At 14.4% G+C, this 13610-nt stretch overlaps 1 protein-coding gene across 1 annotated transcript, besides 28 other annotated features; it reads right to left on the bottom strand. All coding sequences in view use genetic code 6, as the record gives it.

The window, feature by feature from the left end:
* Positions 1-1396: 1396 nt before the first annotated feature.
* Positions 1397-1431: a microsatellite.
* Positions 1432-3136: 1705 nt separating this feature from the next.
* Positions 3137-3232: a microsatellite.
* Positions 3138-3180: a microsatellite.
* Positions 3143-3182: a microsatellite.
* Positions 3233-3634: 402 nt separating the features above from the next.
* Positions 3635-3763: a microsatellite.
* A 789-nt stretch (positions 3764-4552) lies between these two features.
* Positions 4553-4633: a microsatellite.
* Positions 4563-4603: a microsatellite.
* Positions 4596-4645: a microsatellite.
* Positions 4646-4667: 22 nt separating this feature from the next.
* Positions 4668-4715: a microsatellite.
* A 1688-nt stretch (positions 4716-6403) lies between these two features.
* Positions 6404-6553: a microsatellite.
* Positions 6457-6573: a microsatellite.
* Positions 6475-6573: a microsatellite.
* Positions 6574-7369: 796 nt separating this feature from the next.
* Positions 7370-7407: a microsatellite.
* A 216-nt stretch (positions 7408-7623) lies between these two features.
* Positions 7624-7671: a microsatellite.
* A 241-nt stretch (positions 7672-7912) lies between these two features.
* Positions 7913-7955: a microsatellite.
* Positions 7956-8335: 380 nt separating this feature from the next.
* Positions 8336-9597, bottom strand: IMG5_103650 (hypothetical protein; the record flags this gene model as incomplete). The annotated part of the gene is made up of 2 exons (XM_004035159.1): positions 8336-8530; positions 8686-9597. 2 exons carry the CDS (start codon positions 9595-9597, stop codon positions 8336-8338), a joined length of 1107 nt encoding a protein of 368 aa, XP_004035207.1.
* Positions 8573-8633: a microsatellite.
* Positions 8576-8650: a microsatellite.
* Positions 8598-8672: a microsatellite.
* Positions 8603-8659: a microsatellite.
* Positions 9598-9640: 43 nt separating the features above from the next.
* Positions 9641-9697: a microsatellite.
* Positions 9698-10508: 811 nt separating this feature from the next.
* Positions 10509-10552: a microsatellite.
* Positions 10509-10553: a microsatellite.
* A 462-nt stretch (positions 10554-11015) lies between these two features.
* Positions 11016-11047: a microsatellite.
* A 1126-nt stretch (positions 11048-12173) lies between these two features.
* Positions 12174-12210: a microsatellite.
* A 1052-nt stretch (positions 12211-13262) lies between these two features.
* Positions 13263-13368: a microsatellite.
* Positions 13265-13454: a microsatellite.
* Positions 13268-13341: a microsatellite.
* Positions 13378-13522: a microsatellite.
* Positions 13523-13610: the final 88 nt, after the last annotated feature.

A 13610-nucleotide genomic window follows, 5' to 3' on the forward strand; every position in this document is an offset into this window, starting at 1 on the left:
ATTTAAAATATAAAAAATTTCAAAAATTTCTTTTTATTTTTTTTCTTTATATCATTAATTAGTATATTTTATAATAATAAAAAAAAAATTATTTTTTATTTAAAAAATATAAAAGCCTTAAATTATAAAAATAATTCAGTTATTATTTTAATTAAAAATAAAAAAACATTTATAAAAAAATTTAAACTAAAAAAAAACTTAATATTTAATAAAAAAATAAAATGTTTCCAAAAGAAGAAGTTGAGAATATAAATATATCAAATAGCACTTAAAGCTAATTATCTAGAAGTTCATAATTAAAATTAAGTGTACGTATCCATTATAAATCCCCTCCATAAAATCCTAAAAAAATAAATATTTAAGAATAAATAATAGAATTAAATAAATATAATAATATATAAAATCAATTCCAAATCGAAACATAAATCGAGAAAGAAATATTAAAAAAAGAGAAAAGTTTTAAAAATTTATTAAATAAGATCAGCGAAAATAACTTATAAAAAAAAATAGAATTAGAAAAATGGGAAAAAATATATGAATAAAAAAATATTTAAAAAAGCGAAAATAAATCTTTAGAAAAAATAAAAAATAAACTTGAAAATAAAATATAATCTATTGAAAATATACTCAATGAAATAAAAGACAAACAGTTTTATTCCCAAACCTTAAAACATATAAAAAACAGAGTAAATTCTTAAAAATAGAACTTAGAAAAAAATCTATTAAAATTATATTTTTTAAACTCCAAATTTGATTTTTCAATATAAATTATATAAGAAGATAAATAAAATGTTCTTATTTAAAAATATTTAGCAAATTTTCAAAAAAAATGCATTTTTTAAAATATGAAAAATTTATAAAAAAAACACGATGAAAAAAATTAAAAAAAACAACTCATTCTATAATAATAGAAATAATAATTATATAATACACTAATTTCTTATAAATAGCAAGATCAAAATTTGAGTTAATAGAAAATAAATTTAGATAAAAGTTTATTATTAATTGAGTAAAGTAAATAAGAAAATTCATAAAAAATATTTGAAAAAGACAATAGTATATATAAATATACAATTTAAGATATTCATAAGTTAGGTGCAATATATGAAATTTTCGTTTAAAAAAATCCTGAAAAATACTTCAAAAGTATCTCAAAGGAAATATCATTTTAAATTTCTACTACAATAAATTTAAGTAATGAGCATTCTACATAAGAATTAGAATTTGACAATACAAATAATTTATAATTTTAAAATATAGTAGATAATATAAATGATATAGTAAATAAATTAATAATAGAATATAAATAAATGGATTAAAATTAAAAATTTTTGGTAAAAAAAATTTAATCAATTTCCTAATAAATATAAGAAAATTTAGAAATAATTTAATTTTTGAATTAATAAATTGATTCGAATTAAAAAAATGATTTTGAAAAAAAAGGAGAATTTTTTATATAAGAAAATAATAATGGTAATAATTAAGAATATTTTTAACATTTAAATTATTAAGAAATGCAATATTTAATAAATTCAGATAAAATAAATTAATTGTATTTAGTTTTATAATAAAATATCAATTTAATTTTGTTTAAATTTTTAAGACTTTTTGGAATTATTTCGAAATTCAATAAAGATGAAACTTTAGAACAATTTATCTATCAATAAAAAATAGAATTAAAAGCTATTATTGATTTAAGTAATTAAATTTTTCAAAGAGAATAAATTTAAGTCTATATAGAAATTAATCCATATAAATAAATAGAAAAATATGCCAATATAGATTAAATAATTAAACTTTTTTGTTAAAAAAATGACATTTTTTCAATTTTAAAAAACCTTTTTGAAATTTTCTTTCCTTCCTTTGATGTTGTGAAAGATTTTTTTTTTTCCTTTTTTTATAAAAACTTCAATATTCTCAAGTTTTGTTTAAAAAAAGATATTTTAATTTTCTTTTTTGAAATAAAAGAAGACCTTGAAAATATTTTTAACAACTAAAATTTTTAAAACGATTAAAAATTTACAAAAGAGGAATTTTTAAAGATTTAAATTTTATAAAAAATCGAAAATCTATATGAAACCGCAAATATAAATTACACAAATGTAATTTCCTTATATTTAATTACTATATAAAATACTTTAAGAACTGTTTTTGGTCAAATTTCTAGTTTAGAAAGTATTAATTTAAGCCCTAAAGGTAGTTTAAAAAACTTGAGTTTTTACAAAAATAAGCAAATATAAAAATTCGAATTATACAAAGGCAAAGAACTTGAGAAATATAATAAAGAAAATAATACTAATAATAATAATGAAATCATATACTAAAATTAAACTAGAAATAATATAAAAAATATAAACTAAAAATAAAAACTATTAGGAAATTCTTTTTTTTTTCTTCAAAAAGTTTGTCTCCTTATTCAAAAAAAAATACAAAAAAAACTGACGAAAATCTTAATTTTTTAGTCCATATAGATAATAAATTTAAATAAAAAAAATAAAATGTGAAAATCGAAATAAATGAGTTAATAAAACAATAGAAAATAATAAAAAACACCAAATAAAGCCAAGATAAAAAATTACTAGAAAATTAATAAGATAAATATTAAAATAATTAAATTAAAAAAGGTTTTTTATAGGAAGAATATATTAAATAACTTGAAAAAGATATAGAACTTACATAAAAAGATACATCTATGTATTATCTATTCAAAAAATATATATAGCCACCTAATAACGTTTAAATGTTAAATAGAATGTCTAATCGAAATTCAATTAAAGGGTCTTTTTATTTAAAAGTTTAAAGAAAAAAAAGCAAATAGGATTTAAATGAAACATATTCTGGGCAATAAAGTAGAAAAGAATCTAAAATTAGTTTTTTAAAAAAAATTAACATTATAAATGAAAAAGACGAAGAAGATGGAATTAAATTAAAAACTATAAAAATTGTTAAATATAAAAATACTACTAATTAAAAATAATCTCCAAGATAAATTTAAACTGCTTTACCATTAATTTAAAGATCAAATAGTCCAATTATCAAAAAAAAAAAAAAAAATTAACAATAAAGTCCTAAAATTGTATAATAATTTAAAAAAATAGACTCGTCTTAAAATTCTACTAATAAATAATGAATTTTTTTAAAAAAATAAAAATAAAAAATTAATAAATAAATAAAAAAAATTATTTTTGTAAAAAAAAAAAAAAAATATTTATTATATAAAATAAAAAAAAATGAAAACTTAAGATTTATTAACACCTCAATCATATTAAACAAAAACATCGATAAATTAAGATTCTATAAATAATTTTTCAAACAAAAAAATATAACAAGATACTAATAAAAAAAATAAAAATAAGTTGTTAGAATCATTAAAATTTAACTAATTATTCAAATAATCTATAAATAATGAAAATATAACAAATATATATGCTATAAGAAATGAAAAAGTTTAATAACTAAAACATGAGAAAATAAATTTAAAATAAATAGCAAATTAATCATGCTAACATTTTTAAACATAACCATTATTTTTTTTAAATAAAATTAATTATACACAAAACAACAAATTTAAATACATTCCATAAATATAATTAAAAAATAATATTAATAAGGCATGTAATAATTAAAAATATGCTAATAATAAAAATGATAAAATTAATAATAATAATTATAATAATAATGATAATAATAATAATAATAAAAATAATAATAATAATAATAATTTTTAATAATCTAAAAATAAGTAATAATAAAAATTAATAATTAAATAACCATATTTTTAAAATCCTAAAAAAGATACATTTATTTAAAATAAATATTAATATTTTTTCGATAAAAATGGTTAATTTTAATATCTAAATAATAAATTCGAAAGCGAATTTTTAATATAGCCTCTTGACTTTGTCAAAACAACAGATTCAAATATTTAAGTATAACATTCTTTCCCTAATAATAAATTTAAATAAATAAATACAGACGAATAACAAAATTAGATAATAAAATAGGGCCTAATAGGCATTAAAAATAGAGATTAAATAGCAAATTTAATTAAACTTATAGAAGAAAGACCCTCTGACAATTTTGAGTAAATATAAGATGTTTTGCAAAGAAGTAAAAATAGAAAACATCCTAATAGTAAAAGATAAAGAAATACAACATACTTAAAATAATATATAGAGTATTGAAAATGATAAAATTACAATGTATAATTTTAACGAATAAGTACAAAAATTAGAAAATCAATAAAAATTTTTAAGCCATTTAAATTAAGATAAAATGAATGATTTTTTACCTTTATATGTTAAAAAAAGACTCCGAAAAAATTTAACAGGAAAGCAATTAAGAGAAAATATAGTAAGAATACTTCAACATGTTCATTAATTTGGATTAAGTTTAAAGGAAATTTGTGAAAACAAAGTTTTTTCGAATAAAGCTTTTGAAAAAAAAGGAAGCTATGAATTTATTAATGCAGTTAAAATTAATGATATTAATAAAGTATAAGAATTTTTGATTGAAAATAAATATCTTGTATTTGATTTTGATTATGTATATATAATTATTTTTTTTAAATTACTTTTTTTATCTTTTTAATTATTTTTTTTATTAATATTTTATTACTTTTTTATTCATTTTTAATACTTTTTTACTTTTACAATTATTTATATATTTTTTTGTATTTACTTTTGAATTTTTTATTAATTTTTTAATTTTTATTTTTTACTTTTATAAATAAAATAGATATATATGACTGCATTACATTGGAGTTGTAAAAGAGGAAATATAAAATTATGTAAATGTTTAATTGATTATGGAGCTGATATTAATGCTCTTGATATTGTTAAATAAAAAAATTCAATTTAAAATTTTTAATTTATATATATATATTTAAAGTTCGGAAGACCTCCTTTATATTATGCGATTTAAAATGGAGATTTAGAACTTATTAAAGTATAAATTTTTTATTTATTTTAAATATGTTATATAAAAAAAAGCTAATTTTATTTAATAAAGCTATTCCTTGGAAAAATAAATACATGAATTACGACGAGCTTATTTAAAATAAACCTTTAGTTAAATCTATTATATCTTAAGCTAAAAATGTTAATTTTTTTAATATATATTTATTTAAAATATTTATATGCTTATATATTTTAATTAGATACATCTTATTTTAAAAATGACTCCTTTAAAACTTAGAAATTAAGTCTGGAATAAAAAAAATTGTGTTTTTTAATATATTATTAATTGAATTTTAGAAAAAAGGATTTTAATACTTTATTAATTTTTTTTTTTTTTTTTTATTATATATAAAAATAATAAATTATTATTTATTTTTATTTTAATTATTTTATTTATATAATAAAAAAATCTTTATAACGAATTAAATTTTTATTACAAATTTCAAATAATTTCTTTTATTAAATATTATTTAAAAATATATAAATATATTATTTTAATTTATAAATATTTAAACATAAATTTATTAAAATATAAATAAAAATTAGAAATGAAATAACTTTAATAAAGTTAATAATTTAAATTTAATTAAACCAACTTTTTCATGTTAATTGATAGCTGTTAATGTAAAATATTATAATTAAATAATATATTATTATAAAATATAAATAAAACAAACAGAATTAGTATATGACGATAAATAATATTTAAAAAATAATATAAACAATGAAAATATATAAATGATTCTACGAATTTATTAATAAAAAAAAGGTAATAAAATCTTATACTATATTAAAATTTATTTTATATAAAAACTAATTTATTTTTTAAATAAAAGACATCTAAAATTTACAACTATAATTGCGTTTATTTTTAATAAAATAAAAAATTCAGACTAATATAAAAATTAATTCTGCCGAAAAAAAAATAAAAATTGACTCTTTTGAAACACAAAGAAACACATCTATAAATTTATAATAAAGCAACAATATAAAATAATAAAAAAATTAAGAAAATTAAGAAAAAATATAATTTAGTGAATATTAAACAGAAAATACAAACAAATATAATAAATCTAAATACTTAATTTAAAATAATAACGAAATTAAATTATTTAAAAAATAATTTTAAGATTAAGAATAAATATAAAGAATATAAACCGAACCAAATTATTATGTATAAAGATTTTCTAAAAATAAATGTTCAATAAAGGAAAGAGATAATACTTTACAAGAAAGTAAATTTATCAATACTATAAATAATGATACTTAAAATACTTCAAATGAAGAAAAACACAAAAAATATAATATTTAATAAATAATATAAAATATTAAAAAATAACAAATGGAACTAGAATAATAAAAAAATTAAAATGCTTAAAAAAAAGATTCTTTATAGTCAAATGCAATTGAAAAAAACTAATTAATATAATATATGTAAGTTTCTAAATAAGAATAATTATAATATTAATATTATAATAATATAGTTATAAATTAAAATATAAAAAAAAAAATATAATAATAATAATAATAATAATAATAATAATAATATAATAATAATAATAATAATTATAATAATAATTTTAATAATAAAATAAATAAAAAATTAATATTAAAAGATTTTCCATTAACAAGTTTTCTTTAAATTAATTATAAAAAATATTATTATACCTAATTTTTATATATTTGATATTTAAAATAATAAATCTGTTATAACTTTAATCATTAATAAATTTTTCTTACATTTGTGTAATGCATAAGATTTGTTTGATTATTTATTTTAAAATTAAGAAACTTATTATATTAATTATATTTAGTTTTAAGATTTAATGAATAAAAAATATTCTTAATAAAGTTAATAAGACTTTTAATTATTTTTTGATTTTCTTGATAAAGTATTTATATTTTAATAAATATAATTGTATTAAATTTTATTTTAGAATAATTAATTTTTTCTAGATATTGATTTAGTTGGATATGGATTAATGTATTTATGTAATTATTAGGGATAATAGCATTCGAAACTTCTTTAATTATTTAATTATCTTGATATAAATCATATAGGATTTATAACTAGAAATTAAGTTGAATTATGTATTTAACAACATATAAATGGCAATTATTAACTTTTAAACAAACACTTTAAAGCTGATTAAACATAATTGTTTATAAAAAATAAAAAAATACATATTTTAAAATAATATTTAATAAAAGGTTATTTGATTAAATTGATTATGATAAAAAAGGCTTTATTACTTATTGGAAATTGTATAAAGGGTATTTTAATATATATATATATATTATAATTTTTTTAAAAAAAAATAACAAAATAGAAAAAATAATATATCTGTAAAATAATTAATAGATTATTTCAATTGAAAATAAAAAAAATATAAAATAATAATAATTAATAAATATAAATATATATATATATCTATATATAAATCTATATTTATTTATTATATCTTATAATAATTAATTTTTTTTCAAACATATCTTAGAATTTATAAGTTTTATATATATATTTTTTTTTTTTTATCTTTCATTTTTTTTTTTTTTAAATAAATTCATTTTTTACTAAATTTTATATATTATTTATTTTTATAAAATCCTAAAAAATACATTTTTTCCATTTTTATTTCTAAATTTTATATTAATTATTACTTTCTTTTTTTATATCATCATTATTTTTTTTATTATTCATATAATTTTTTTTCTTAAATAAATAAATATTTATTTATTATTTATAGAATGTATTTATTTTAATTTTAATTTATTAATAGATTTCTTTAATAAAAATAAATATTCATATGTACTAAAATTATAAATCTATTAAATTATTTTAATCTTACATATATTAATATTTCTCATTTGTTATAAAATTCATATGTACTAAAATTATAAATCTATTAAATTATTTTAATCTTATAATATTTCTTATTTGTTTTTAAAAAAATATAAATATTATTAATTTAATTAAATTTATTATTTAAATAAATAAAATTTATTGATATAAATATATTTAATTTATTTAATTTAAAATTAAATTTTATTTATAATATTGTAATAAATTAAAAAAATGTATCTAAAAATTTTATTTATAAAAATTAAACTTTTATAATATATAAGATTTTTTTTTAAAAAAATTTAAATAATTAACAAAGACAATTCTATATAAAATTATTTATATAAAATGATATAAAAATGAAATTATCATGAAATTATAAAACTGCATAAATATTTTTATTAAAAAAAATTAAATATAAAAATAAAAAATAATTAATTAAAATTCAAAATTAAAATATCTAACCATATAAGAATTTCTAATAAAAATAAATATAAATTAAAAAAAAAAATAATAAAAAATAGTTTATATATAATCAAACTTGAATTTTTTATAATATAGACATTTAGTTTCCACCATCACAAACAATCAATTCTGATGAAAATAAAGTCACACATTAAGAAAATGTAATTTATTATTTATTATAAGCATCGACCTAACTAAGCATTTTTTATATTTCTGTTTCATCTTTTTCTATTCCCATTTTAATTAATAAATCTCTAAATTCATTCTAAAATGTATATAGATTAAAAATAATTATATAATATATTTGTAAATATAAAAATATAAGATAAATTAATAAATATTATATATAAATATAAATAAATATTATATATTATTTATATATATATATATATATTTTTTAAATATATTAATAATAATTACCTCATTTATTATACCATTTTAATCTTAATCCACACTTCTATATAGTTGGATGAATTTTCTTAGAAATTTTTCATGACTTTTTAGTTAGAAATCTAAAATAATTTTTTAAAATACTGTAAATTCAATTCTTGCTTTTTCCTTTTCTTATTAATATCCTAAATATTCTTCTCTTGTCATTTTTTTTCTTTCTGCTAAAGTTGCATTTTTTCCATAAACATAAAATCCTTTCTATTTTTCAATTAAAGACTCCGCATCTTCTTAATTATACATATATTTAATAATATCAATAGTTTCTTCTTCACAAATCCATCCATTAATTTTTTAATTTAGCATATCCTTTATATCATTTGCATGTTTATAGGAATATTTGCCTCTTAAATACATTTTTAATAATTCCTAAATAGTATTTTTAACTTAATTTTATACAAATCTAAATTCTTCATCACATTCATTCCTTAAGATTTTTCCAAAAACTGCCACATCATTATCTTCTGAAGAAAATTTTCTTATTCCATTTATTAAAGCTGCTGCCCATTCTATAATTAAATTTTTCAGTCCATATTTCTAATTCAAATAAGTATACATATGTTACTCCATTGTTTCCCTTGGTAACTATGCTTCCTAATATTTTTTATCAAAACTTTGTTTAGATTTGTATATTTCCTCAATTGTTTCTTTTAATTATCTAACAGTTAATGAACGGATAGTAGAAGGACCTACAATATTACTAGACTAGAAACTTTAATATGGTAATTATTGGATTTTAGTTTAAAAGGTTTAATAATTATTTGGAAAGTTTTACTATATATTTATATTTATATAATTATTTTTATTTTATTTTTACTTATTTTAAAGCTCCTTTAGGAGAATCTTTTTAATTTTAATTGTTTAAAGTTAATTATTCGTCTACATTCTATCTTTTAGAATTTTTGATTATTTTTTGTAAATAATTATGATTTTCTTCTTTTAACTATTATATTTCTTGTTTTAATTCATTATTTTCTTATTTTAAAAGTGTATAATCTGGCGCAAATTCTTTTTTAAATTTAGGCTGAATAATAGTGATTTCTGAAAAAAATAAAAAAACATTTTTATTTGTATATATATTATATTTACATGACATATCATAAAATATACTATTATGTGCATCTCTTATATTTTATAAAATATTTGAAATCCTTGAATCAGCATTTGCTAGATAATCAACTATTTTTGCAAAACAAATATCATATAGAGCATATTTAGCCCTTAGGATATTATTATTAACAATATTTTCAGGTTATCCTTATTTTAATTTATTAGAAAGATCAATCATAACATTTTTCACATGCTCATCAAATTCATCAGCTAATTAAGGGTCTACATTAAGCTCGCTTAATCTATATAATTCTCTAATATCGTCATATGTAATAGCGACTTTTTCCAGATCTTCTTATTTAAGTGTAATTTCTTATATTTATTCTGTAATTTCAGTTTATCCTAATTATTATTATTAACTACTACTTACATTATTATTATTATTTACAATATTATTTTTAACTGTATTACTAATATTAAATTAAGGTAAATGCTCTTCTTCCTCTTCATAATTATCTTACAGTTATTAATGATCAATTTAATCGTCATCTTCTCCTTGTTCTTCGTTTTCATTTTCTTAATCATCGTTTTCATTTGGATTATTTTGGTGTTGGTTTATGTCGATTTTATTTATTTGTTGGATTTATTGTAAGTTTTCGACTAATAAATTAAATTCATATTCTTGGTTTATATTTATGTGCAATATTAATAAATTAGGTAAACTTTATAAACCTGGTATTACATTATTTATCTTTTATTTTTATTTTTTTTTTATTTTTATTTTATTTTTTTACGTCTTTTATTTAATTGCTTGATATATCTAAATATTATAGATTTTATAATATTGAAAGGTCTTCAGGAAGTCGTTTTAATCTGTTTCCGTGTAATGATAATTATTTTAGATTTTTAAATTATTGTAATAAAGGTAATAGTTCAGTTAAATCTTCTATTTATCTTATTTTTAGTTTTTAATTTAATAAAAATATAAAACAAAGTTTAAATAAATTTTATAAATATCTAATTTATTCTTGTTTTTTAAAAAAGATATATATTTTTGTTTATTTCATATTTGTATTTGAATTTTTTATAAATTATTTGATTATATTTTATATTTAAATAAAAATTATGTTTAATAATATTTTTTTAATTAAATATTTAATTTATTACGCAAAATCTAGATCAATTGATTCTATTTATGGATTATGCCTTAATATTCCTTATAATTTTTCTTAACAATTAAACATTAGTTAAGTTTTTTTTATGTTTATTTTTTTATTTTATTTTTGGTTGTTATATATTAATTATATGAAATACAAATTTAAATAAGAAAATTAAATTTTTTATTTAAATAATAATTATAATTTTATTTATATATTTTATTATTTTCATATAAGAAATATATATATTTCAATTAACTATTAGTATTATTGATTTTAAAATAAAATTTTATATTTCAATTTATAGTTTTTGTATAAAATTACGAAAAATAATATAAATTAAATTTAAAGTCTTAATTTAACAATTTTTTTTATTTATGAATTAAATATATAAAATTTATAAAATTATTAATAATTTATTTAGTTAAAATTATATAAATCATAATTTATATATAAAATAAAAGTTCCTCTAAAAAATAATTAAAAATATTTTTAAAAATAAAAATAAAAAAAAAAAATATTAATATATCAATTATAAATTTTTTAGTTATAATATATTTAAATTTAAATATTTTTTTATAAAAAAATCAATCAATCATTATTATACTATCTTTGAATTACTATTAATCTTGATTTTGTGATTTGATATTTTATATCTTAATTTTATATATAATTAATTTTTTTTTCTCGACAAAATAAATTTCTTATTAATTTTATAAATAAATAGCTGAAAGAATATTTGGTTTCCCCAAATCAATTTAAGCTATTTTTTATAAATCTTTTCCATATCCTCTAACTAAATAAACCATTTTTTTATGATACCCAGGTTAAACAAAATAAAAATTGTTTAAACCTTCCACAGGTATTATTTTAGAATAACTAGCAAATATCTATTTCATGGTAACAGGTTAATTAGTTGGGATATCAAACATTTATGCGAAATAATCTTTTCTAAAAAAAAAAATATTTAAAAATAATAATTTATTTACCCACTAACAATAATTCTTCTTTGATTTATTTTATAAACAAAAGATTCAGGTTAGAATTATTCAGTAAGATATTCATTATTTTTAGAATCGATGTCTAAACAGCATAATATTTATTTATAACTAAAAATTATTTTATCAACTTTACTATCAAAATCAACATTAAAAGAGTCAAATAAATGCAAACAATTTTATTCTGTAATTTTATGAGATAATCCAAAAGATTAAATAGTATTTCCATTTTATATATCATATATCTTATTTAATGTATAAAAAAATTAAAATATAAAAAATAATAAAATATACATTTATTAATGTTCCTAGTTTATTATCACTTGCTTCACTAAAAACAGCCAACAAAGGCTTACTATTATGTTCTAAAAAACTAACTTTTTTTCTTTTGCGATAGTTAAAATTTCTTTAAATTATTCGACTTCAATTACTTTGAATTAATTTTATTATTAATCGAGTATCAAGATGATTTGTTAATGCTAATAATATTTTATAAATATTTGTTAATTCTCAACTAAAGAATATTAAAAAATAATTTCTTTTTAAGGGTTTAATTAGATTTTTTCTATTTATGTTTTATTTATTAATAAATACTGATTTGCGGAAAAATTAGTTTGAGTTTGTTAATAATTTAATTATGTAATCTAAGTATCAGAATCCATTGGTAATATATATTAATATTTTTTAAATGCAACCATAAATATTTTTCTATTTTTCCAATATTTTATTAGAATAATTATATATATTATCGCATGTATAGAAAAAGAAATTATTCTAAATTCATATCCCTATTTATTATTTTTATAAAAATATTGTAGTGGAGTTTATTTATATAAATAAATATTTTTTTTACTTTTGTAAGAAAAATATAAATACAATTTATTCCATATAGTAATATATATTTAAAAAAATCATGTTTGTAATATGGATTTGCAAATATTATAGAAAATTCATTAAACGAGGAATAAAAATATCCCAAAAATTCCATTACTAATATTTTATAAACTAATTTTTTTTCGATATCAATATCTCTTGCAATATCCTATAAATACATATGAAATCCTATTTCTAGAGTGGTAATAAATAAACCAGAAAAAATCCTTGGAATGCAACTAAAGAATATTAAAAATATTTAAATTAAAATATTACAAGATAATTATATCTAATATTAAAAAAAAATTGATAAAATGGATAAAAAAGTTGAAAAAATTATCATATTTTTATTTTAAAAAATATATTTTTGGATTATATATAAATTAATATGATGTATTAAAATATGGTTGTAATTATATTATTATTTTATTAAAAAAATATAAAAACTTATAAATTTAATGTTAATTATAAGATTATAAATAAATATTTATATTAATATTATAAAAATATATAATTAAAATAATTAATAAATAATAAATATATTTAAATAAATTTTTAATATATAAATATTATTTAAAAAGATAAAAATATATTTATATACATATATATAAATTTATATAAATATATATATATATATATATAAATATTCATATATATATATATATATTTATATTTAAATAATCTATATATTATTATATTATTTATACATATTAAAATATATTTTTATATATAAAATTTTATTATCTAATTTTTTTTTTATAACAATTTAATAAATTATTATATTAAATTTATGAATTTTTATAAATTAAATTCATATAAT

This window comes from Ichthyophthirius multifiliis (genome assembly GCF_000220395.1).
Source record: "Ichthyophthirius multifiliis unplaced genomic scaffold scaff_1120509250860, whole genome shotgun sequence".
Classification (NCBI taxonomy): Eukaryota; Ciliophora; class Oligohymenophorea; order Hymenostomatida; genus Ichthyophthirius; species Ichthyophthirius multifiliis.